The following is a 25,466-nucleotide window of genomic DNA, read 5'->3' as shown; positions in this document are numbered from 1 at the left end:
TCTGAGAATTATGCCTTTGAACCAAGTGCTTCTTTTAAATTGCATGTAAATTCTTTTAAATGCATGTAAAAATTAGGAGTTTTTCATCCTTGGGATAGAAAGAGTGCCTTAATTTTTGCTGCAAACTAAGGAATAAGCCTTTGAAAAATTTTACTGATTTTTAAAATAAAAATTATTTTAGGTACACAGTACCAAAAGTTACAGGCTCCAGCTTTATACATTTTCTGCAGGGATGACACATTTTATATATTAAATACATTTGCTAGGGTCAGCTTCTGGAAGTTGGTTGGAATAGTACGGCAAGCGCTCGAAATGACATCCAGAGAAATCTAAACTGCTGTGGGTTCCGAAGTTTTAACCCAAATGACACCTGTCTGGCTGTAAGTACGTTGTATATTATATGTTTTTGGAAATGTATTACATACAGATAAATAATGATTAACATGGAAGAAATGGACTTTCTGATGCTGAGTTGTATTTCAGAATTATGATATATATATATTTACATTATTTTTCCATGTCCTCTGTTATATCATTTGCCTGTTCTCAAATACCCACTCCAGAGAGTGCTGAGAATTTCAAGGCCCTGTTGGACACAGATGCTAACGGTTTATTGTCCCTAATTTCTTCCCATTCTTCTCTTCATAGAACAGGTTATTAAAGAAATAACATTAGGTCAGTTCATGTGTTCATATTTTGGGGAAGCTCCTGTTATCACCTCCCTGAGCCCTAAGCTGAATATTTCCTCAGTGAGGCTTCTTTTGTGAGATTATCTCCTTGTATGGGGTCTGTGTTATGTTTCTGTTGCTGCATAACACATTATTACACAGCAATAGAAACACACTGGCTTTACAGTTTAGTGGCTTTAATATCCATTTAGTGGCTTTAAATACCCATTTATTATCTCACAGTTTCCCTGAGTCAGGCTTGGCTGGGTCCTCTGCTCACCTGGCTGAAATCAAGGTGTCCCATCTGAGGCTGCAGCCTCATCTGAAGCTTGAGGTCCTCTCCCCACGCTCAGTGGTTATTGGAAGAATTCAGTCCTTGTGTCTCTGGGACCACACCTGTTTTTTTTGCTGCCTGTTGGCTGGAGGTCTCTCTCTGCAACTAGAAGCTGCTCTCAGGGACTATGTTACTCTTTCACAATGTGGCAGCATCAAAGTCACCATGAGAATCTCTCCATTCTGTTAAGATGGAGTCTTATGTAATGCATAATGGAGTCTTATCTAATGTAACGTAACACAGAAGTGACTGTCCTATCATATTCACAAGGTCCACCCATACTCAAGAGCAGTGATTGTACAGGGTGTGTACACCGTTGGGGTGGGAGTGCAGGAGTCTTGGGGGCCATCTTAGAGATCTGCACACTAAAAAACAAAGGCCTCAAAGTGGATATAATACTCTTAGACACTAATTTTGTGTGTATGCAGTTTTTATGTGCTTTTTATGAATGTATTTTGAAGTAAAAGTTTTTAACTTTAATTGGTGCAGAGCTGTTTTAAAAGTGGCCACCCGTGCTCGCCGTGTGCTCCAATCATAGGCGAATATGCTGGAGAGGTTTTGAGATTTGTTGGTGGCATTGGCCTGTTTTTCAGTTTTACAGAGGTATGTGCAAATAATATTTTTCCTCCTTTGTCACAGAGGTTTCTGTTTTGTATGGCAAAGAGCCTTGATTCTTGTAATGTTATCAATGAGCATTTTCATTGAGAACTAGCACTGTAAAAAGAGGAACCTTGGTTTAGAATTAGAAGATCTTACAAGTCTATTAATAGCGCCAACTTTAGGACCGGGTGAAATGCTTGATCCGTCTCCTCTTATGTAAAATTTAATGAACTAATGAGTGAGATTAGACTGAATTATCTCTAGGATCTCTTCTATTTCTAGAGTTGTATGATGAATTATAATTTTAAATTTAATTTGGAAAAGGTAGGAGATTCACATTCTTTAATATGTATGTTAGTATCTATAATACACAGACATACTTACATAAAAAGATATGCTTTGAAAAATTACCTTCTTACACCATTTTTCATTCCCCTGTTCCTAGCCTTCTAAAACCTATGCATAATGTCTATATGTGTATAATGTACTGTGCATAATATGCAATTAATATATAGTACATTATATATATATGTGTATTTATCATATATTTTATTCAAGTTTAGTTTCTTTTTTTCCTCATCAGGAATGAAATATGCACATTTGGCTGTCATTAACAGCATAAGAAAAAAGAAGACCAAGATTAGTATTCATTTTTAATTTTTATTTATTTATTTTATTTATTTGTTTTGAGACAGAGTCTTGCTCTGTCGCTTAGGCTGGAGTGTAGTGGTACGATCTCGGCTTACTGGAAGCTCCACCTCTTGGGTTCAAGTGATTCTCCCACCTCAGCCTCCTGAGTAGCTGGGGTTACAGGCATGCACCACTACACCCAGCTAATTTTTGTATTTTTAGTAGAGACAGGGATTTACCAGGCTGGTCTGGAACCCCTGGCCTCAAATGATCTGCCGACCTCAACCTTGCGCCTGGCCCAGTATTCATTTTTTTAAAGTTCCCTCTGACTTCCATTTTTAGTCTGACTATTTTTTCATTTCACTTTTTCTCAGAAAAGAGCTATCTGATTTGTGAGTTGGTTGTGACATTAATTCTAGAAAAATGATATACAGCTTGAAAAGAATTCTGTGCCTTTCCCTTTTTTTTTGTTTAAAAACCATAGATTTTTGTCATGAAAACTAAAAAACACAGATAGAGAAAAACTGGAGTGAGTAATGTCTCTCCACACACCAGCTAGAGTCAGCAGTTATCAGAATTTTGGCACGTGGCTTCTTTTTTATATCTGGAATTTATTTTGAGAATTTAGTTCTTTTGAGCAGCCCAGTTTTCTTGTCATCAGATCACACTGCCTTCAGTTATGCTATTTTTTAAAATAGGAGTTCTTTAAAAATAGAACTCATGAGTCTTAGATTTCTAAAGTGTTCTTTCATGTAATCCTGCTTTATATCTTACATACTATCTCCTTTGGAAACCTGGCTAGAGATTTTTATAACTTCTGCAACCTGATATTTTTTGGTTAGTGATAATGGTAGGCTCTCTCGCTTTTTAAGTTTATATTTTGCTCAGTATTTCACAGAATCAAAGATTCTCAGAATTTGAAGGGATGCAGTTACTTAGCTGATGACTTCTCGTAGGTGAAATAGAAAGATTTGATTTGAACTATTTATTATACCTTTAAACAAACCAAACCATGAGAGAAACATTGATTTCAAATCTGAAAAAAGGTATGATGATTAATATATGTTCTTTGTAGTAACTTGAGAAAATACAAAAAATTATGAAGACGAAAAATTAGATGTAGCTACTAAAATTACCTACTCAGAAATAATCATTTATATTTTGGCATATTTCCTTCTGCCTGTTCTATATTTAATAAAATGAGTACCAACTTATTGCCTGTTCTACATATACTTTATTTTTCTACATATACGTTTTCATGTTATGAGCAATATATTTTGGTGACCTACTGCACACTGGGCGTAGGTTCTAGAGACCACATAGTTGATGATGATGTTTAATCAAAGTTACCTTTGAAAAGTGCCCCCTTAATTATGAGCGCTTTTGTAAGCTTGAAGTTCAATAATTATCCAGTTTTGATCTTCTTGCATTTTGGATGTGGCCCCCCCTACCATCCCTCTCTGAACAATGGGGCAAGGAAGGAGAGAGATTTTCCTCTTTTGTCACTTACAGCCGAGTTGAAGGAATACAATTCTGGTAAAATGTGGCTCTAGATTATGAGTATTTAGTATGTTTGACTGCTTTGCTTCCCCTAAGGACTGTGATTTACACTCTCAGCGTATATCCAGGGGTGATAGTCAAAATATTAACATCCTCAAAAATTCTGACCAGAAACTCCCTGTGCCAAAAATTTCCAAGGTGGGGAGCTTTGGCAAATGATGGTTGGGCAGGTTGACATGGGGGCGGGGGGTCTCAAAGAAGTAGTTGTTTAACAACAGATATGTAAGTCTTTCCGTGTTGTAAATCTGGTGTGGTTGAGAACAGCCAGTGACATGTCAGATTGCTGAATAAAACCACAAAAGTGGGGTAGTTTATGGACTCCAGGTTTGAACATGGGCTCAACCACTGAGGACCTGTGTGATTATTCTGTTTAACCTCTTGTTGCCTCAGTTTCCTCACTGATAAAATGACAATATTGTATCTATTTTATGAAAGCTGTTGGGAGGATTATATGAATTTGTAGTTTGTAGAATGGTACCTTTCATAAAGAACTCTTTATTATGTTTGTTAAATCAATTTCTTTTCCCCCGTTAGATGGATTCCAAAAGAGATGACTTTCCACATCTTCAAATCAGGCTTACCTTTCCTTGATTCAACCTGCAGACCTCAGTCCACCAGCCCATACATGTTGTAGCTATAAACACTGCCAGTTGTGAACCTTACAGTAATTTGTGGATTCATATTGTGGTCAATGGAGAGAATCTGGGAGTTAGCTAATTCTCTAGAAGTAGTTTAAAAGGGCTAATGGTGGCTACAAAGTCACATAAACAAAATTTAGGTTAAAAGTTGGCACACATGTAAAGTGGAAGATACAGTTTAAAATTCATTTTATTCTATTAAAATTTTGTATCTTTTTTAGTCTAAAAAGTTAGAATTTTCATTTATTTAAAGTAAACCAACTTTGAAATAGAAACAGCAAACGTTTCTTAATTTAAAAAACTGTACTGGCTAACAATTTAGTGAACTTGGTGTGGGAAATGGCACAGTAACAGTTGAATCGCTTCCTACCTCTGAGGTAGGAATTATAACATTTTAAATTTCTGTGTTGGAAAATTTATTCATTTTAAGATTTTTGCTGTTGCTTACATTTTACTGAATCTAGTTGATTTCCTGAATTATCCAAATATATGCTATTTTAGCTATTTAGACTACTGAGACTTTAGTTTTCCATATTTCTGCTGTAACAAGTTACCTTGCACTTAGTTGCCTAAAACAACACAAATGTATTGTCTTACAGTTCTGGAGATCAAAAGTTTAAAATAAAGGCACCTTCTGGAGGCCCGGATCACCAGCCCATCTTTTACATCTTCAAAGCCAGCCGAGTTGCAGCTTCTCTGTTTCCCTTTACTTCTGCTATCACGGTGCCTTCTCTCCATGTTTCTGCCTCTGTCCTTCCGGCCTCCCTCATATAAGGCCCTCTGTGATTATGTCATTGAGCCCACCTGGGTAATAATCTCTTTGTCTTGAGCCGCTTAACCACACCCATGAAGTCCCTGTTAATCTGTAAGGTACCATATTTGCAGGTTATAGGGGCTAGGACATGGACATCTTTGGGGCCAGTCATTCAGTTTACCACAGTGTTCATTTTAATTTTTTCTTAGAGTGCCTCATGTGGTTTACTTCATTTCAAAAAGAAAAAAAAATGCCTCCCTGTTGAACAAAAGATGCAAAGCAATTCACATGTTCCAGAGTTATTTTATCGATAAACTGAATAAATATACATAAATGCTGCTTTCTTTTTCTTCATTTTTTTTTTTTTTCCCCATTCCAGATCCTGGGTGTTTGGCTGACCTATAGATACAGGAACCAGAAAGATCCCCGTGCGAATCCTAGTGCATTCCTTTGATGAGAAAGCAAGGAAGATTTTCTTTCGTATTATGATCTTGTTCACTTTCTGTAATTTTCTGTTAAGCGTGATTTGCCAGTTTAAGGAAGGAAACACCATCTGGAAAATTACATTATTGATAGTGGAATTATATATTTTTACTCTGTGTTTCTCTAAATGTTGTTTTCTTTTTCCGTTGCTGAAAAATATTTGAAACTTGTGGTCTCTGAAGCTCAGTGGCACCTGGAATTTACTGTATTCAGTGTCGGGCGCTGTCCACTGTGGCCTTTCTTAGCATTTTTACCTGCAGAAAACCTTTGTATGGCACCACTGTGTTGGTCATGTGGTAAATCTAAATGTTCATCTCACTGGTATAATTATATGGAACACTGTGCTGTGTAGATAGTTCCTGCTGGAAAAAGAGTTGAAGTTTATTAAAATCAGAAAGTATGAGATTTTATTATGTTAAGGGAAATCCAAATTCCCATTTTTTTTTTTTTTTTGTCTTTTTAGGAAAGATGTGTGGTGGTAAAATGTGTTAGTATAAAAACGATAATTTACTTGTAGTAGTCTTTTATGATGACACCAATGTATTCTAGAAATAGTTATGTCTTAGGAAATTGTGGTTTAGTTTTTGACTTTTATAGGTAAGTGCAAAGGAGAAGTGGTTTCATGAAATGTTCTAATGTATAACATTTACCTTCAGCCTCCGTCAGGATGGAACGAGTTTTGAGTAATCAGGAAGTATATCTATATAATCTTGATATTGTTTTATAATAATTTGAAGTCTAAAAGACTGCATTTTTAAACAAGATACTATTAATGCATTGGCCCACGTAGCAAAAAGATACTTGATTATCTTAAAAATTGTTAAATACCTTTTTCATGAAATTTCTCGGCATTGTAACAGCAACTTGTCAAACCTAAGCATATTTGAATGTGATCTCCCATAATTTGAAATTGAAATCATATTGTGTGGCTCTGGATATTCTGTTAAAAAATTAAAGGACAGAAACCTTTCTTTGTGTATGCATGTTTAAATTAAAAGAAAGTAATGGAAGAATTGATCGATGAACTAAGTGAGGTGGAATTCTTTTCTTTGTCCTTTAGGTTCTCTCTATTGGACTTAGAGCTGGGTACTGCTATTTTAGTGTATAATCAAGCTGTGGAAATACATTTCCAGCATTAATGTCTATTGGTAGTCATCCTCAAATCCTTTCTTGAAATGTTTCAGTGGCTAATGTTATCTCCATAGTGAGAAAGAGTTTTTCTAAAAAGAGAAACCATTAATATTTATTTGGGAAAAATATGTAAGTTCTTTCCCATTACTAAAAATTACTAATTTCTTGTTTTACATTCTAGTTAGCATGTGGTATTTTATTGTCTTACTGGGTTTTTAGACTGAGAGAGGGTAAATGGTTGATCTATAGAATTTTAGAGCATTTTGTAGGTTTGTCACTTCTATGACTTTGCAACACTAGCTAATCTTCCAAGGAAACAGAATTGTGCCGTTTTCATGATGTCATATGAGCTCTGGGGTAGCCCTGACAGTGTCCCCACTTATACCATAAGATGAGATTATAAGTGACGCATGAAGGGAGATTTTATTATTATTTTGTGTTGTTATACTTTAAGTTCTGGGATACATATGCAGAATGTACAGGTTTGTTACACAGGTATACATGTGCCATGGGAGTTTGCTGCACCTATCAACCTGCCATCTAGGTGGGAGATTTTAAAATTCTGTTTTCTTTTGAGGCATTTGGCATTTTCCATGTTTGTTTTGTTACATTTTGAAATTCTTATAATGCTCTGGAATCTCCTAATGTGATACTTTCCTTGGTACAAATGATTATATGTGGAAAGCGCTATTCCATAGAGAATCAGCCCTTACCTTGGTTTGTGCTCTAATTGCAGTGCCCTTATTTGGGTCAACCCAGTATGCTTTATGCATCATCTGAAGTTAAATGATGCATCCTGGAAATTCTAACAAAGGAAGGTCTCTCTTCTGTTCAAATATAGATTGACTGATGTCAACCCGCCTCAAGTGTGTTACTTAAAAAGCAAGGTGCAAAGAGAACAGCTGTCAGGGTGAGAAGTCTAAACACATTTTTGAAAGTAGCCTGGTGCTGACAAAATGCATTTAATCATGCTCAAGACTTCATGAAATTGAGTTCATTAAATTAGGATTTTAAATCATTATGGCTAAGCAAAACATGTGTATCTAAATATTAAATAAAACAAAATGTAAAGATATCTAAGATGTTAAGATTTTAGTAAAATAAGTTAATGAAAAAGAAAGTCAGGGTCTGGGAAGTATGAATATTTAGGACTACTAAACTATAGGATTATAAGAGTGGGTATTGACAGCCACTCAAGAAATACACATTTTCAAGCACCAAGGTTGTCCCTATCAAATGAGTCTGGGCTTTCTGTTTTCTCAGGCAGATCTGAAGGTGATAGATTACCTAACACCTTCTGTGATGCTTCCTGTGATCTTTGTGTCTGGGTGCATATTTAGTGGAAATAACCTCTGAATAAGTCCGTCCTGAATTCCAGATGGCCCTGCTATGATCCTGCAAAGGTCATCCTGATCCCAGGATTAGAGAGGGCCACTGCCCACGTGCACAGAAAATGCTGCCACAAACACGTAGTGTCAGAGGAGGATGAGTTTCAGATCAGGGTCTGTCCTTGAATTACAACAAAGGGCTGTAAGGCAAACCAAGACCCTTGATGTCCTTTTTTCCCAAACCTAGCATTTCTTTAAAAAGGAACTGTACTACTTTAAAAAAAAAAAAAAAAAAAAATCTCTTATTCTCTATTTGCACATTCCATTTAGAGGAATATTTTTTGGAACCTTTGCCGAGTCAGCCTTGATGTTAAGGGTTAAATTTTATATAGAGAATATAATACTGATGCAAAGGAAAAAAGAGTTCAGCTATAATTTCTAAAATCTGAGCTCGTTGTAGCTTAAATTCATCTCAGATAGTCTGTTATCTAAGCAACAATGTGTTTGGTGTGAAAACCAGTTTTGCATGTTCAGCCTAAGTTACATGCTGCTGAATGGAACCTTTCAGAGAAGGAAAGGAAACCAGAAGTGTGGCTTTTAGTTCTTAGTTTCCTTGAGCCAAAACCTCCTCCTACAGTTTTTCTAAATATTTGTTTAACTCTGTTAAAGTTTATTCATTATTTTGCAAATACACTAAATACGTGAAGCTGTTTCAATTTTTAGCTGGTACTAAAAAAGTTAAAACTAAATTTTTCCATAGTATTTCATAGGAGAAAAACACTTTCAGTCATTGTGATTGTACACACATGATCATTCACATGTGAATTGTTTTTTATTAGAGATGGCAATAAAGTTAAAACCCAGCTTTTCCGGGGACCTGGATAAGTGGGGGGATTGATATAAAGTTTTGCTCTATATTTGGTACGTTTGGGGCTAACAGATAATTTTTAGACCAGGCTTTCTATGCCAAATGAAATTATAATATGTGTTAGTGAATGTGTTTTAAATAAGTTTAAGGGAGCAACCCACCCTTTCCCCAATACCTCCACTCCACAAGAAGAGGAGAGGGAGACAAGGGAACGGGGCTTGTCACATTGATGTTTTTCTTAAAAATGTCATAACTGAGCGATTGTAGTCATTGGAATATTTCCTGAAAATATGAGCAAGGGGAAAATCAAACTCCTCTGCCATGTGCCAGGCCACTTCTCATCCCTCTCCTTAGGAAAACCAGCTTTTGGAATTCATTCTCAAATGAGGATTTGAGGCCTGTGAGTTAAAATATATGTCAAAGAATGGACTTTGACATCCCTTGGAGGGAGAAACCACTTTGCTTACTTTTAGGGTCTTGCTTTTCATAGGTCATGGAGTCCTAACTTGACAGATAGTAGCCTTTTAATAGGTTAAGCTGACTTGAATTGGACTTTGAAGTCAAGGTCCTTGAACTGAAGGAAGTTCTATTCTTGCCTTAGAGCTTTTAATGATTTTCTCCTGACTGGTATTCTTATCAGTGATTGCTAGAGGGTTCTCAGTAGACTACTTAGGATTACTGAATTAAAGAAAGGAAGAAAACAGAGTTAGACAGTCACAGAAGATCATTTGAAGAAGATTGTTGCTCTGAAATCAGCAAAAATGGTTTAATTAGGCATGTTGACCGTCTGTGTAAATGACTTTTACAGATGATTTATGTTAGCTACATTTTTTTTTAACATTTAATTCCTGTTTTTTTCTCCCTAAGCTGTTGGATCTCAGATAAAACTGAAATTTTTGTTATTGTGATAAATACATATAGCATAAAAGCTATCATTTTAACCATTTGTAAGCTTGTAGTTCAGTGGCAGTATGTTCATATTGTTATGCAACCATCGCCACCACGCATTTCCATAACTTTTTATCTTCTGTAACCATTAAGCAATAACTCCTCATTCCCCTCTTCCCCTGGCGACCTCCACTCCACTTTCTATATGAAAACTATTCTGAGTACCCCATATAGGTGAAATTGTATAGTAGCTGTCCTTTTGTAACTGGCTTATTTACTGAACATAATGTCCTTAAGGTTCATACACGTTGTTACAGGCTGGCCTTGAACTCCTGGACTCAATCAGTTCTCCCACCTCCGCCTCCCAAAATGCTGGGATTACAGGCATGAACCACCGCGCCCAGCCATGAATTTTCTTCTTTAAGATTAGATAATATTTCATTGTATGTATATGTCACATTTTGTTTATCCATTCATCCATTGGTGGACACTTGAGTTGCTTCCACTTTTTAGCTATTGTGAATAATGCTATGAGCGTGGGTGTATAAATATCCGTTCCCTGCTTTTAGTTCATAAGCATATACCCAAGAGTGGAATTACTGGGTTGGATGGTAGTTCTATGTTTAATTGTTTGAGGGACCACCATATTGTTTTCCACAAAACAAAAATGGCTGCACCATTTTATATTCCCACTATGTTATTAACATTTTTATTTGGCTGTTTGAAATAGCACTCTTCAGTCTTCTAGTACTCTTCTACTTCTCTGTAGTCAGAGAAATAGTCAAGATATACTTTCACTTGAAATTTATTTAAACGCAAATGAAAGATTGTGAGATGACATAAGAGGGATTTGGTAGAAAGAACAGGCATTGCTAATATTTCAATGAGTTTAGAACAACCATTTCCATGTTCGTATCTTCTATGTTTTAAGTTTTGTTTTTTTGGAGACAGAGTCTCTCTTTGTCACCCAGGGTGGACTGCAGTGGTATGATCTCAGCTTACTGCGACTTCTGCCTCTCTTGGTTTCTCATGCCTCAGCCTCCCAAGTAGCTGGGATTACAGGCATTGGCCACCGTGCTCGGCTAATTTTTTTGTATTTCAAGTAGAGTCGGGGTTTCTCCATGTTGGCCAGGCTGGTTTCACACTTCTGGGCTCAAGTGATATGCCTGCCTCAGCCTCCCAAAGTGCTGGGATTACATGTGTGAGCCACCACGACTGACCTCAATTCTGTTTTTAACTGTGTGTGTACACATTTCCTGTAGTTGCAATTATAGCATAGAAGGTCTTAAATTCTTTTTTACTTAGGCCTTTTCTGTTTCACCGTTATGTTTATTATTTTTGTAGATGACAACATAATGCATTTCATCTTAATATACCATGTAGCCATTATGTTTTCCGGAGGTTGCTTTTCTTTGGTGTATTTAAATAATGTTACCATTGGCCTCTTGACAGAACTGTTTCTGTTGAATGATTTCCTTAGAATAAATTCTCCGTAGTAGAGGAGACTGATGGGACAAAGTCAATTAATGACTCATGCTTTGTGTTTCTCCAGTGCTTTTAAAAGGGGGACTTATTTTCCTTACAGCTGTAACATTTGATTTCCTAAATATTTATTTATATTTTAAAAGTATTTGTATGTGTTAAGATGTTTTGCCATTCAATACATTTTAAATTAATCTTACTTCACGTCAGCCCAATGAAAAAAATATTTTGCTATACTATAGGAGAAACTTGAATCACTTAGAAGTTGTCATTTAAAATATTTGTTTATGGAAGGGAAACCTCTTTTTCCTCTTGTTATCCCTCAGAGAGCTTTGTAAATGGAATGTGTTACCTTTTTCAGTACGTGTAAGTTATCTACTTGTGAGAAGGGAGCTGATAAACCTGTGATATTTTTGCTGAAGATTTGTATGTCATTAAATCAGCAGTATATGCTCAGCACCTACTAATGATAGTAGTCACTATGAGAGAGAGAAAAGATTGAAAATATATCCCTGGAAAAATTAATAATGCCAAAAGATCTGTTCAAAAAAGGATCTATCCAAAAAAAGTTAATCAAGACAAGTGACAGATACTGCGAAGCGTTATACAGAGCCCCATAGTCCAGGGGCCAAAGAAATCAGTGGGGGCTGGGCAGTAGAGGAATTCCATATATTAATGAATGTGAGATTAAGTATATAGTGAAGAAGTTAACACACAATTCTAATTTCTGTTAGGCAGAATGCTCCCCTACCCCGATGCCACCGCCTTTCACGTTTCCTAAACCCTAGTGACCTCTGATCTCCATCTGCCTCATCAACACGTCACCACCCTTTGCTCTTCGTCCAGTTAGTCACATGTTGGCTGAATGTATTTCACTCCGGTACTTTAGGACCTTGACACGCAAATCGATTACAAGGCCAATTCCCAGCATTTCTTTAGGGTGTGTTCAGGGGTACAGATGTTCTTTGGATGACCTTTCTACTAAATTAGACTTCTGAAGGAGAAAGCTACCCTGAGAGAGGCTTTCCCTGAGAGCATTAAGTGGGGCAAAATCTGACTAAAATTTAATTACTAAATGAAAATGTGTACATTAGAGTCCTGGCCAGAGTTGACTCCAGGTAGTGACATGATTTTCTTGGGATGTTTTTCTAAATATTCTTTTATGCTAAAGCACATGGCTTGATACTTCTGTTGATTAAGCTCAGGTCTACTTATAGTCATCTACTGAGAACCTGTGGTGTGGTGAAATAACTTGGTCTTTGGTCTTCATCATTTGAAGTAGTTTTGGTTTTGTCTTGTCCCTTCCTTGAGCATTTTGTGTGTGTTTAATCCTATTTGGTAAACGAACCACTGTGAAAGACCAAGTTGGAAAAAACAGAACACCCCCAAAAGGATTTATTTTTTTAAGAAAATCATGGCTCACTATAGTAGTATACAATATTGCTTTCACACATGTACACTTGAAACCAGATTTCTAAAACTTGTTTTTCTTAAAAAATAGTTGTTGTAACATTAAACCATAACCTAATCAGTGTGTTCACTATGCTTCCACACTTGCCAGTCTTCTCACACTTCTTCTGATTTCAAGTCTCAAGGCCTGACATAGACAGAAGGGCTTGCAGACTTTTTTCTTTACAATTCGGTCTTCAGCAACTTGAGAGCTTTCTTCATGTTGTCAAGCACTAATGGGGGATAAAAGCAGGAGAGTCAAGACACCGTTATACATTATATCGATATAATAACCCCAAACTTGGATGCTTAATTCATTATTTAATGGGGTGCTTTTTTTGTGAGACAAGGTCTCACTCCTGCTCAGGCTGGCGTGCAGTGGAGCAATCTCCTCTCAGTGCAACCTCTGCCTCCTGGGTTCAAGTGATTCTTTAGCCTTAGCCTCCTGAGTAGCTGGGATTACAGGTGTGCTTCACCATGCCCAGCTAATTTTTGTATTTTTTGGACAGACGGGGTTTTGGCCAGGCTGGTCTCGAACTCCTGAGCTCAAGTGATCCACACACCTTGACCTCCCAAAGTGCTGGGATTACAGGCGTGAGCCACTGTGCCCAGCCTGATAGGATGCTTTTTAATCATGAGGTGAATAATTGGTAATCTTACTGTAATTTAAAAACATTATATGAAATGGCTTTTGTGACAATCTAGTTTTCTACTGTATTAATTCCTTCCCAGATCCTTCATCTCCAATCCTCACTTCCAAAATATTCCTTTAATAAGCTCTATCAGCAGAAAATAATTTTGGCTCATTTAGAAGTAAATTTAAATCACATTTAAAAGCATTGTCTATTAGTAGGTGTGTGCATCTACTGTAAGTTGTTTTAGAAGTAGGGGAAATATAAATAATAGCAAATCAAGTGCTTTATGCACATGAATTATTTAATCCTCATACAAACATGATTAGAACTTTACATATACATAATGAAACAGGCAGAGAGAGGCTGAGTAGCTTGCTCAAGGTCACACAGCTAACAAATAATGGAGCTACTGTTCCAGAGCCCTAACTCTGGGTCACTGTTTCTTCAACAGCAATTCATCAAAATGAGGTATGTGATCTACTAAAAATAAGATGTCCACGCGACAGGCACTGAACAGCTGCTTATTCACTCTTCCTACAAATATTTATTAAGTGCCTGTTCTACAAGGCATTGTGATATTACCTGTGTAGGACACCTGCCTTTAAAGAGCTTAGTCTTATTAAAATGTACGGTATTATCTCAAGAATGGCTGACACTACTTGGAATGTGCTTCCCCTGGTCCAGCACACACTGGAAACGTTGCTAATGGACCACGATGATCTCTCCTGCTTCCTAGACATGGCCTCATTTCTCTTCACAAAATGACGTTCTAAGTCAGCACTGGCTAATAGAAATTTCTGTGATGATGGAAATGTTCAGTGTCTGGGCATTGAGCACTTGGAATGTGGCTAGTGTGGAGAAACGAATTTCTAACTTGAACTTAAATAGCAGCATGTGGTGAATGGTTAACATATTGGACAGTGCAGTTCTAGGCAGCCACTACTAATTGATCAGAGTTGGTTCCTAGGATAAAACCCACTTTTCTTCCCAGAGGACTAATCAGATGTCACAGCTAGCTACAGCCTTGCATTGAGGTACCTCATCTGCCTTAAGTCAGTCTCTCCCTCTCTCTCTCTTCCATTCATGGCAACCACAGGGAAGGTGAGTTTCTTGGCAGTCATTTGGATCATTTTTCCTGCTGATCTTTACATTGAACCTGAATTTAATTTTAAGCTGACTGCACATTCTTTCACTTTTGTTATTTAAAACGTTAAGACATGCAGATTATTACAATTATTACACTCAGTTCTGTGATAGAAGGAGTGTGTGCTAGTGTACCTAACAGAAAACCTGAAAATCAGGTAATGTGGTCATAGAATTCTCCTAGAGAGAAAGATACCTAATCTAAATAATTCCTCTTCAATTGAGATTAAAAACAAACCTGAGATGGAAAGAGAGTGTGATTTGCCTGAGGATGCAAGGCTAGTTAGGGTCAAACTGAGTCTGAGGCATCCCTAAGCCTAGCTTTCTCTCACCTCACCATGCAGCCTCTAGTCCCATCACTACAGCAATCGAAGTGTTCAACTCTTGGGCAACATCCAGATTGAAGGTAACACTTACACAGAGCTGTATCTGCAGGTTCGTAAGCATAGAGACGATTTGAATATCTTCCAGTGATATCGGCTCTAACTGTCAGAGATGGGTCTGCAAAGATAAACGAAGCAAAAGGGAATGGAATGGTTTGTTTTCAAAAAAAACCTCTATTTAATGCCACGGGGAGCTGCAGTTCACGTATTCATGTCCCGTGAAGGAATGAAGTGTGTCTGCACTCACAGGAGCTCTGATCCATCCACTCTACTACCCAGCCCCTGGCCGTTAGTAGCAAATGCAGGGCTGGAAACATCAACAGCTGTGCAGTGCTATTTGTGGAAAATGTTATGAACCCTTCTGTTCTATCTGTGGCAACCTGAAAACAGAATAATATATATTTAGGGGTGACATGGTGTTTAGTTTTTTGGTGAAAACATTAACATTCTGTACTGCAAAATTATTTTAAATTCTTGAAATGATTATGTTGTAGTTTACATGTTTCTAGATCATTGGAAACCCACATCCAATGCTAGTTTTCAAAACAGTTTTTTTTTTTTTAATTAATAGAGGAATACAAGTCCTTAACAGCAAAGTTCAAATAAACATATAGTACCTTCACTATGTTTTACTTTATTGTTAATTAACTGCATTTTTAAAAGTAGAGATTGGTCTTCTCTTATGTGTACATATATCCCTCTAAATTTAAATCCATCTTGCCATGTTTTATATTTAACTTGAAGTGATCTAATTAATGAGAAAAAGGGATATTTTAAAATTAAGATGCATCCGAAAGGGCAGCGTGAGGATACAGAGAGATCTGGAAACCTTGCCTTGAGAGACGTAATCGAAAGAACCTAGGACACGTGCCCTGAAAACGAGACAAGGAGGACATGTGAGAACCATCTGCATGTTTGCAAAGTCTGTCGCTGGTACTGGAGTGGGCAATCTGTCATTTCAGAATGTTGGACTAAGGCCAGACACATAAATTACAAGAAACAGATGCACATTTATTCACCAGATTTGAGACCGACCATACTTCTGTTTGGTGCAGAGGATACAAAGACACGGTCCAATCTTTGTAAGAAATTAACCTAAGAAGGGCCTTTTAAATACCCAACTAGCAGCTCACAACCCTGGCTGCACATTGGAATCATCTGGAGCACTGTAAGCACTACGGATGCCTGCGTCCCACCCCCAGAGATTCTGACTTCATTGGTTTGAGGTGTGGCCTGGACAACTTGATCGTTAAAATCCTCCAGCTGATTCAAACACGTAGTCAGCGTGGCTGCTGCGGAGCTAGAAGAGCAAGCTGCCTTGGAGCTGGTTCTTAGGACTGAAGGAATTGAATGTGGGTTAAGATGCCCTTCCACAGGGATGCTGTAAAAAGAATTCCTGTACAAGGTATGACCGGACAATCTATAAATTCCCTTTCACTGTTAGGATGCCAAATGTTCTAAATTCTAACAAAACTAAACCTATAAAATTAATGCTTTAGTTCAGCCTTCCTTTTTTCTGTCTCTCGTTTTTCTTTGCCCTGCTTTATACATTCAGTGTAAACTTTAATGAACTACACAGGTGAATCATATGATTAGCTTGCGTTCTTGTAAGTGATAGATTTCATTATGGATTGTCCTTAAATCAGTATGACTTTGAACAAAGCCAAACTCAGTACAATCATCGAATAATTCAGCACATATTGATGGAGAGCCTACTGCAGGGTCATGTTGGGAATAGCATGGTGAGCAGAAATAGGTACAGTCCCTGCCATAGGGGCTTATAGTCCATGGTGGGATTTATTACATAACCACCCCCAAAATGCAAAATTATACCTGAGGAAAGTATGACTAAAAAGAGAGACATGGTGCCACAAGAGCATGTAGTAGGGATTTGACCGGGTCAATGAATGATGATGACTGGGGAGTTAATGATGTGAAATTGGGGGACAGAGAAGGAAGTGGAAAAAGCACATGAAAAAAGTACCAGTGGCAGGAAGGAGCATGTGGCTCCTTTCATTTCTTTTTCCCACTTCATATTCCTTTTTTTTTTTTTGAGATGGAGTCTCCCTCTGTCACGCAGGCTGGATTGCAGTGGTGCTATCTCGGCTCACTGCAACCTCCACCACCCGGGTTCAAGCAATTCTCGTGCCTCAGCCTCCCAGGTAGCTGGAATTACAGGCTCCTGCAACCACGCCTGGCTAATTTTTTTGTATTTTTAGTAGAGATGGGGTTTCACCATGTTGGCCAGGCTGGTTTCAAACTCCTGACCTCAAGTGATGTGCCGGCTTCAGCCTCCCAAAGTGCTAGGATTACAGGCGCGAGCCACCCAGCCTTATTCCTAACTTTCTTAAAAATAATAATAAAAAATGTCGGATAGAAAAATCTAATACACAAAGTGAAAGTTTGCTGGGTTAAAAAATAAATATTTGCAGGCCTCTTGTATTCAGGAAATGTATCAATATGTTTAAATTGCGAATAGGGTGCTTTGTTATCAGATGTATCATAGCAGAAGATGAAAAGTTACAATTAGCACGTGAGAAAAGAAAGTGTAGTGTGGAAATAGGTAAAAGCTCACATTTTCTAAAGAAAATATGTTGTGGAACTTAAAGGAATGTCATACTCCTTGCTAGAGCTTAGTGATGACATGGGCCATGGCAAAGTGGCAAGGGACAGTGGGGAGGAGAGAAGGAAGATGGCAGCACTAGTATGAGCTTCCGAGTTATCTCATTGTCACTTCCACTTACCAACAAACATAATCCTGGGGACATACTGGCCATCAGGAGAAAGGTGTTTGTCAGTTGTTTCATACTAAGATAAAAAGAAAAACGTCTTTTAGTTTACTTTTCCTTTTCAGTCATTTTCAAACTTGTTAATACAAGAATCCGTCCATTTCTGGCCAGGCATCTTACAATATCATAAGGTACCTCTCTTCCACAAAGAGTTTATTGTGTAGATGAGGAGACAAGTTGCAAGCATGAAATAATAAATAAGATAGAGCAGAACATGAGATAAAGTGCTGAATGGATGTGATACAGAGCAAAAAAATTAAGGGAGAATTTGGAAGGAGTTATTGTGTTTGGGGAAGACATTTTGGATGAAATAAGAGGTTATTAAGGAAAAAAGCAGATGTAATTTCTAGAGAAATTACAGAGACAAATACAGGATTTTCTTGAGTATTCATTTATCCATTTACCAATTTTTATTTAGAACTGTATTTAGCAAGGCACAGTGCTAATCTTTAATGAATGCACACTCTATTGAGAGATACAGGTAGGAAAATGAATATTGAGGACTCAGTGGGTGAAATGTTATGGTGTAGGATATGCAGATTTGGTGGTTGCCTTGGGGAAGACATTTAGCCCAGAATGCAGATTCCACCCCGACTAGGACTTTCTGAAGTGGATAAGGAGGAATCTTTAAAAATGAACAGGAGTCAGTTATGTGGAAAAGAAAGACACTTCATGCAGGAGGAAGAGTATGGAGAGGACAGGCGGAGCATTTTCTTCTATGGCCAAGTGCTGGGGAAGGACTGAGTTAGGGGAATGCATGAGGACAGTGGCGAGAAAAGGTGCCTAGAGCTGCTTCAGGGGCCAGCTTAGGAATGACTTTTCACACCTGCCATGGTGTTTTCCTTTGTTCAGAAATAGTTAAGAACCACTGGAGGTATGTTAGAAGAGACACTGTGACCCCAGTTTGGTCTGTAAAGCAACTACTCTGACAGCCATGTGGGATTAGACAGGGTTTATCTTGTAGACTGGGAGCCATTTAGCAGTATTACAGTAAGCTAGGGAAAGTGAAAGAGGCTTACTAAAATAGTGGTCCTGAGTTTATAGAGAAGTGACTAATAGCAGGAATACATGGAATTTAGAAGCACAGGGCTTACTGAATGCTGTAGGTGAGTAGGAGAGTCCAATCTAGCACAGTACCACTATCAGTAAAGTAGGGAATAGAGAAAGAAGAGCTATTGGAAAAGCGCAAACCAAGATGATTAATGTGCAGTGAGGAACATTCTGAGTTTAAGGTGATAATAAGATATCTGGAATATGGTTGGATAGACAAGTTGGAAGTTGTTTCATGTTTGGGTAAGATGTAGGAATTATTAGTGTGTCAGAATTGATTAAAGGCAGTTGTAGATGAAGTTGTTCACTGAATACAAAATATGGAAAGAGAAAAGGATCAAGTAGAGATTCATCATGTCACTCACATTAAGGAGTGGGAAGAGGAACCCATGGAAGAGAGGCAAGGAAGAACTACTGGTGTGAAGTGCTCTTTCAGGAAGCCAACCTGTGAAGAGGAAGGGCAGCGGGGCTCAAAAGGACATATGACTAGGTAGAGTCATTTTTTGTTGGCTTGCTTTTAGAGGGAAAACGAAATGTTTGTATACAGTAAAAAGAACTTGCCGAGACAGAAAGCTTGAGCACCATGAGGGGTGGTGATGGTGAAGTAAGGTGGGAATGCATAAAGCTAAAGCACGAGAAGCATGATTAGAGTTGGAAAGCCAGAGAGCCGTCTCTTCCTGAGAGGTGACCAGGATCAAGAATGGGTGTAGAGAAGCCAGGACTATAGAGGGATGGGCACAGCAAGTGACAAAAACCTTCTAGCAACAGAAAAATTCTGACTACAGGATAGAATTTTCAGACAAACTGAGATGATTAATTACTAAATAAAAACAGACATGCCAAATGGATTGTTAACAAAATGAAATATCTTTTTTTCTCTCTAATCTATGAGATGGGATATTTGGAAGCAATCCCAGTTAATGCGGTATGACTAAGATGTATAGGAAAAATGAATCATCTATTTCAAGTAATGAGCCATAGAGAAATGTTAGTAATGATGAAAAGGAAACTTACAACCAGATTGAGGAGGACAAACTCCTCTGCCAATTTCTGGATTTCTTTATTTTCAGCAAACACTTTCTTTAAAGCTATAATATAAAGAAAAATCATTAAGCATCCATCTTAGCATTGGTTAAAAGCTTTGTTCTATTTTAAGTTAAATTGCATTTTATTTATTTATTGAATTGCATTTTAAATACAATATTCTACTTTGGCCTTTTAGCAAATGATTAGTGAAGTAATATCTATGGCATTGACTACCTCTGCTTTTTATTCACTCATTCATCCATTCATTCATCCATTTATTTTTTCTCCAGCTCATATTTATTGAATGGCTGCCATGTATTAAGCACTGTGTTATGCGCTAGGGATAGTGCAGTAAAAAAAAAAAAAAAAAAAAAAAAAAAAAAAGCATGTGTTTTTTTCATAGAGCTCAAATACTTGTGTGGGAGATAAACCATAAACAAAGAAATAAGTAGATGATAATTTCAGGTAGAGATACATACTTTGAAGAAAAATAAAGCAAAGGGTTTAAAAACTGTGAGCGGTCCAGGCAGATCTTCCTGAGGGGCTAACATTGAAGTGAGGGAGTGATCCATTTTGGGCTAGGCCACTGGGCAGCGGAACTGCAAAGCAATAGCTGTGAGGTGGGAATGAGCTCAGATTTGGGAGGAACAGCATGAAGGCCAGGCTGGACAGAGTGAAGAAAGCAAGAGGAGAGTGGTAGGAGGGGAGAGATAGCCATTGGTCTGATCCTGTCAGCCTCATAGCTTGTGGTCAGGAATCCGGATTTAATTCTGTGATAAGAAGCCACTTGAGCACGTGAGTGATAGGATCTGATTTACGTCTACCAGCCTCACTCTGGCTTCTGTGTGGACTTGGCTGTAGGGTGGCCAGTTAGGTGACTGTAATGGTAGTCTAGACAAGATCTGATCTTGGCTTGGACCAGGGCAGTAGCATGGAGGCCATAGGAAGTGGTTGGATTTGGGTCTAGTGCAAAATGAAAGTGTAGAGCCCCTTGTTGAAGAATTACTAAGGCTTTGAAGACAATGACAGCAGAGTTTAAACCAAGTGTGGGAACCTTCTAAGCTCGGGGCCCTGTGAGATGGCACAGGCTTCATGCCTGTGGATCTGGGGCTGGTTTAAGGATATATTTTGAAGATAAAGCCAGTATTTCCTGGTGTATTGAATGTGGACTGTAAGAGAAATCAAGAAGTTGAAGATGAATCCTAAAGCTAGTTTTTCAAAATATGTACCAATGGTTATCACAAAACGTGGAGATATTTGAAGTCACTTTTAGATATATTTTTACTATAGGAAATATTCTTTTTTTTAAATGCAACTGTGGTTCTAAAGATACAAACATGTGTGATCTGAACCCTGGCCCTAAGGCTAAAAGCCTGTAAAGGAAATCATATTTAGAAGAACAAATTACCTTGACTGTGTGGGCATTCATCCAAGTGATGAATAATCATCAAGGGTTTGTTGCTTTAAAAGACAAAGAGAGATTAGACAAATTTTATTGAGTAAGATTTCACATATATCTAGATGTCACTAGGTGGTGCTCTTGAGAGCTTTGAGGGACCTCTGAGTAACCCTGATCTTTACCTTGTCTTGGATTTGTATAAAGCTTCTTCATATGTCTGAGTCCAGATGAGTTGGTCACCCCAACCTAGAATGAAATGAATCAGTATATTTGAAGCTTTTCTAAATTCAGACCCAAAGCTGTTGCAAAGCAATGGTAAAGACTGGGATAATAGACCTGATACTAAAGAAGAAGAAAAACCCCTGGAGAAAGTAGAAATAATTATAAACAATGATATATCTAGAGGGAACACAGCCCAAAATAACCTGGCACCAGGTTAGCACCAGGTTTAAGCACCAAGAGAGAGGAAATCTTTTCCAATTAAGTAGCAGTTGGAAGCCAACAAGAAGCTGACTCCTACCTCTGGAGAGGGTCTGGGGCAGCTTGGGTCGAGAGTCCTTTGTGTCCTTTTTAGCTCCAGGTTTGACTGTGGTATCTCTGGCCAGAGTGTAGGAGAGGGCCACAAGGAGCAAGAATGCTGACACTGAAATTTTCTCCATGGCAACTCTAGTATGGAAAACCAACCAAAATCAGTAAACAAAAATGAACTAGCAGTCTTCAGGGTCTGCAAGTTGCCCCACAACGGTGGAATATACCAGAAACAGGCTCTGCTGAGACTGAACATATGAGATTGGAGTAAACAGCTCTGTTCCATGGGATTTTCCTAAGAATACAGGTGGTCTTTGACTTACAATCGAGTAATGTTCCAATAAACCCACTGTTAGCTGAAAATATTGTAAGTCAAAATGCATTCAGAGTAGTCTCTCCTTTCCCAGAGTTTTACTTTCTGAGGTTTCAGCTATCCACGGTCAACTGCATCCAAAATAGGTGAGCACAGTGCAATAAGATATTTTGAGAGAGAGAGCAAATTCACCTAACATTTGTTATAAGATACTGTTGTAATTGTTCTGTTTTATTATTAGCTCTTGTTAATCTCTTATTGTGCTTAATTTATAATTTCAACTTTATCATAGGTATGTATAGGAAAAAACATAGCATATGTAGTGTTTGGTACTAATCTGTGGTTTCAGGCATCCCCTGAGGGTTATGGACCATAACCCCCACAGATAATGGGGGAACTACTGTAATACACCTAACCTAATGATCACCACAGCTGAACCTACCTTAAATGTACTCAGAACACTCACATCAGCTTGCGGTTGGGAAACGACATCCAACACAAAGCCCATTTTATAGTAAAGTGTTGAATATCTCAAGGAATTTTTATGAATACTGTATTGGAAGTAAAAACCAGAATGGTTATATGGATACTTGAAATACAGTTTCTACTGAATGTGTATTGCTTTTGCACCATCATAAAGTCAAAAAATTAAGTCAAACTACTGTAAGTTGGGACTGTCTGTATATAGTATGGATAGCTTGATCCACATAGATACAGACAAAAAGATAAAGATCTCTATAGCTATAGAGTTATCTATATAGATATACATCTATATAGAAATAATATAGTTATATTTTAAGAAAATAGATGTATGTACTCTAGTAGCTAAGGAAATTTACATTTACTTTTTTTGGAGACAAGGTGTCACTGTGTTGCCCAGGCTGGAGTGCAGTGGCACAATCTTGGCTCACTGCAACCTCCACCTTCTGGGTTCAAGTGATCCTCCCTCCTCAGCCTCCCAAGGAGCTAGGACTACAGGCAGGTGCCCCCATACTTGGCTATGTTTTTGTATTTTTTAGTAGAGATGGCGTTTTGTCATGTTGCCCAGGCTGGTCTCAAATTCCTGACTTCAAGTGATCCTCCTGCCTTGGCCTCCCAAAGTGCTGGGATTACAGGAGTGAGCCACCACACCTAGCCGATATCTTAGTTAAATTACTTTTTCTTTCTAGTATTCCACAGTTGATTCCCAGGAAAAGCTAAAGCCTATGAACAGGAAAATAAATGACAAGATAAGTTTAATGAGTGAGGAGGAGGAGAGGGAGCAAAGTGAGTTCCTCTAGCAAGTCAGTAAGGTTGTCCACCGAGCTGTAACATGGAAGGCTGGAGATTTGGGATTCTGATAAAACCAAACACTGAAAGTGCTAAAAAGGAAATATGAAACCACAGCACCTAACTCTAGTATTGGTGAATGGTTCTGAATGAAGTCAAATAAACTCTGCAATGAATGACTATTGTTAAGCGGGAAGTTTTTCATAATCTAATATCTTGAGTGGAAACCTTTGCTAAGCATTAGCTGATTTTTTTTTAACGGTGTTGCTAAGTTACCAGATCGAAATGTCATTTTGTATTTAACTGACCAATTATTAACTAATTCATAGTACATAAGCACAAAATGTCTTACTCAGAAAAGATGTAAGCAAAAATCAGGGGTATACTTTGTTCATTTTCTATACCCATAAAGATGTGGAAATGCCAGTAACTTTTGTCTTCTAGAGTTTTGCAAAAACAACCTAAGTGTACACTGTAAGTCAACAATTCTCAGCCTTCTTTGTATAAAGACTTCTTTTTAATGTTAAAAAAATCAAGAACTTTTACATGAGAATAATTATACTTTTAGAATACTGATTGGTTCAGAAACATAATGGCAAATAACTTCTTTGAATCTACCAACAAACATTTGATTTTGTCTTTTATTTATAACAGCATCTATGTATATTCTAAAAAATAGTAAATTGATGGTAAAGCATTTTTATTTACTTAGCCCATTTACAGTTCTTGTTTTACAAGTAGCTATTAGGACCTTGCAATATCTCCAAAGATTACAGATTGGAACTATTGATATATTGCTTGTGTTTTACGGCAGGATGACTCAAGGAAGGCTAATATAACTCCTGCTGTACAAACATCCTGCTTCGAGGTGACTTTCCGAGATTCACTCCACTGGGTTTTTGTAATATGAATAGATTCTGCTCTGCAAATTTCCTGCATAAACCACCTCAAAACACAATTCCAACTATGGAAAATATTGATAATTTGGAGACACACAGACACACACACATAGGAACACACACACACACACACACACACTATGTGAAGCCAGCACTTTTTACTCGTCACCATATCCCTGTCTTCTCATCTTTAGCAAAGAATGAACTTGCAAGACATTTTAGTGTCCGTGTTTGTAAATGCTTCAGGAAAGCAACCAGCCCTCTCCTTTAACAGCCTATCCCATGAATTTAAAGATTGCAGAGGCAACAAGAATGTCTTTGCACCAAAAAGAGAAAGAAAATGTTTTCTGATTTGCAATAATATATTCCAAGCGGACAATCCGGGCTGAGGTGTCATAGTGGAGATGCCTACGGGGCTTTGCTTTAGCCTGTGGGAAAGAAAGCTTTAGATGGTGACAGACGAAAATCCCTGGACCCTGTCCCAGGCTTGAAAAATCCTAGGATTCACCTACTCTTGGAAATTTTGTTTCCCAAAGGAGAAAGCCTTTCTCTGAACTAACTCAGGAACGTCACACTGTGCCAGCTCTAGCCAAAGAAAGGCCCCAGTAAGCCTTTGGTGGAAATTCCATATTTCCCTTCCAAATTCTACTTCATTGCCCTTGGAAACTTTCAGTTCTCTGTTGCTTGATTGCCTACAACTTTATATAGCAATCAGAGGCCAAAATTCACTCCAGCAAGTGCCCATCTAAAGCTGCTGTCAGGAGCCTTACCTGGATCTCCTCACCCACCTGTCTTGTGTGAGCCGGCGGCTAGGATGCGGTCCAAGCTTCTGAGTGTGCCAGCACAGCTGAGTCTCTATTTATGCACCAGGGCACACCTCAATCCCACCCACTAGTGCTGCATTTACTTGTTGCTAACTCAGAAACGAACCTTCTTTTTCCCAAGTGATTATCTTCCCTGGGTTAAAGAGTTCCTTGTTTTTAAAAATAACATTGTAAAAGTAGGCTTTTCAGTATACATGCTTTTAACTATTTGTGAAGTGTATTGTTAAGAGGTTTTGAAACGATGGGCAGAGTGCCAAATCCAGGTAGACTTTGAATGAAGACATTTGATTTGCCTGAAGGCTGATTTGTCTTTATGTGATTGGACGGAGTTTGTAGTTTGTAGATTTTTTTTTTTTTTCTGCCCCGTGGGCAGATTGCCTTTATTTACTTGAAAA

At 37.9% G+C, this 25,466-nt stretch overlaps 2 protein-coding genes across 3 annotated transcripts in view; one reads left to right on the top strand and one right to left on the bottom strand.

Moving 5' to 3' along the window:
- The window catches only part of TSPAN13 (tetraspanin 13), a 31,486-nt gene extending 24,803 nt beyond the window's left edge, over window positions 1-6,683 (top strand). Inside the window, exons 4-6 of the mRNA XM_023215911.2 lie at window positions 267-380; window positions 1,492-1,605; window positions 5,564-6,683. Of these exons, the coding sequence (XP_023071679.1) occupies window positions 267-380; window positions 1,492-1,605; window positions 5,564-5,638 (303 nt within the window). The 3' untranslated portion in view covers window positions 5,639-6,683. The remainder of the gene's footprint in view (window positions 1-266; window positions 381-1,491; window positions 1,606-5,563) is intronic.
- A 5,219-nt stretch (window positions 6,684-11,902) lies between these two features.
- Window positions 11,903-25,189, bottom strand: AGR2 (anterior gradient 2, protein disulphide isomerase family member). 2 transcript variants are annotated; one of them, XM_023215912.2, is made up of 8 exons: window positions 25,018-25,157; window positions 21,759-21,904; window positions 21,421-21,484; window positions 21,248-21,300; window positions 19,828-19,901; window positions 17,719-17,782; window positions 15,009-15,092; window positions 11,903-13,046 (listed from the first exon to the last, which is right to left on the bottom strand). In XM_023215912.2, the coding sequence occupies exons 2-8, from the start codon at window positions 21,895-21,897 to the stop codon at window positions 12,997-12,999; spliced, it is 528 nt and encodes a 175-aa protein (XP_023071680.1). In that variant the 5' UTR covers window positions 21,898-21,904; window positions 25,018-25,157; the 3' UTR covers window positions 11,903-12,996. The 2 variants fall into 2 exon arrangements, with proteins under 2 accessions (XP_023071680.1, XP_023071681.1); XM_023215913.1 differs by having other exon boundaries at window positions 12,730-13,046; window positions 25,036-25,189.
- Window positions 25,190-25,466: the final 277 nt, after the last annotated feature.

The sequence above is a fragment of the Piliocolobus tephrosceles genome, chromosome 8 (genome assembly GCF_002776525.5).
Source record: "Piliocolobus tephrosceles isolate RC106 chromosome 8, ASM277652v3, whole genome shotgun sequence".
NCBI lineage: Eukaryota > Metazoa > Chordata > Mammalia > Primates > Cercopithecidae > Piliocolobus > Piliocolobus tephrosceles.
Note: the sequence above shows the minus strand (reverse complement) of the source record. Positions and strands in the feature narration are given on the sequence as shown.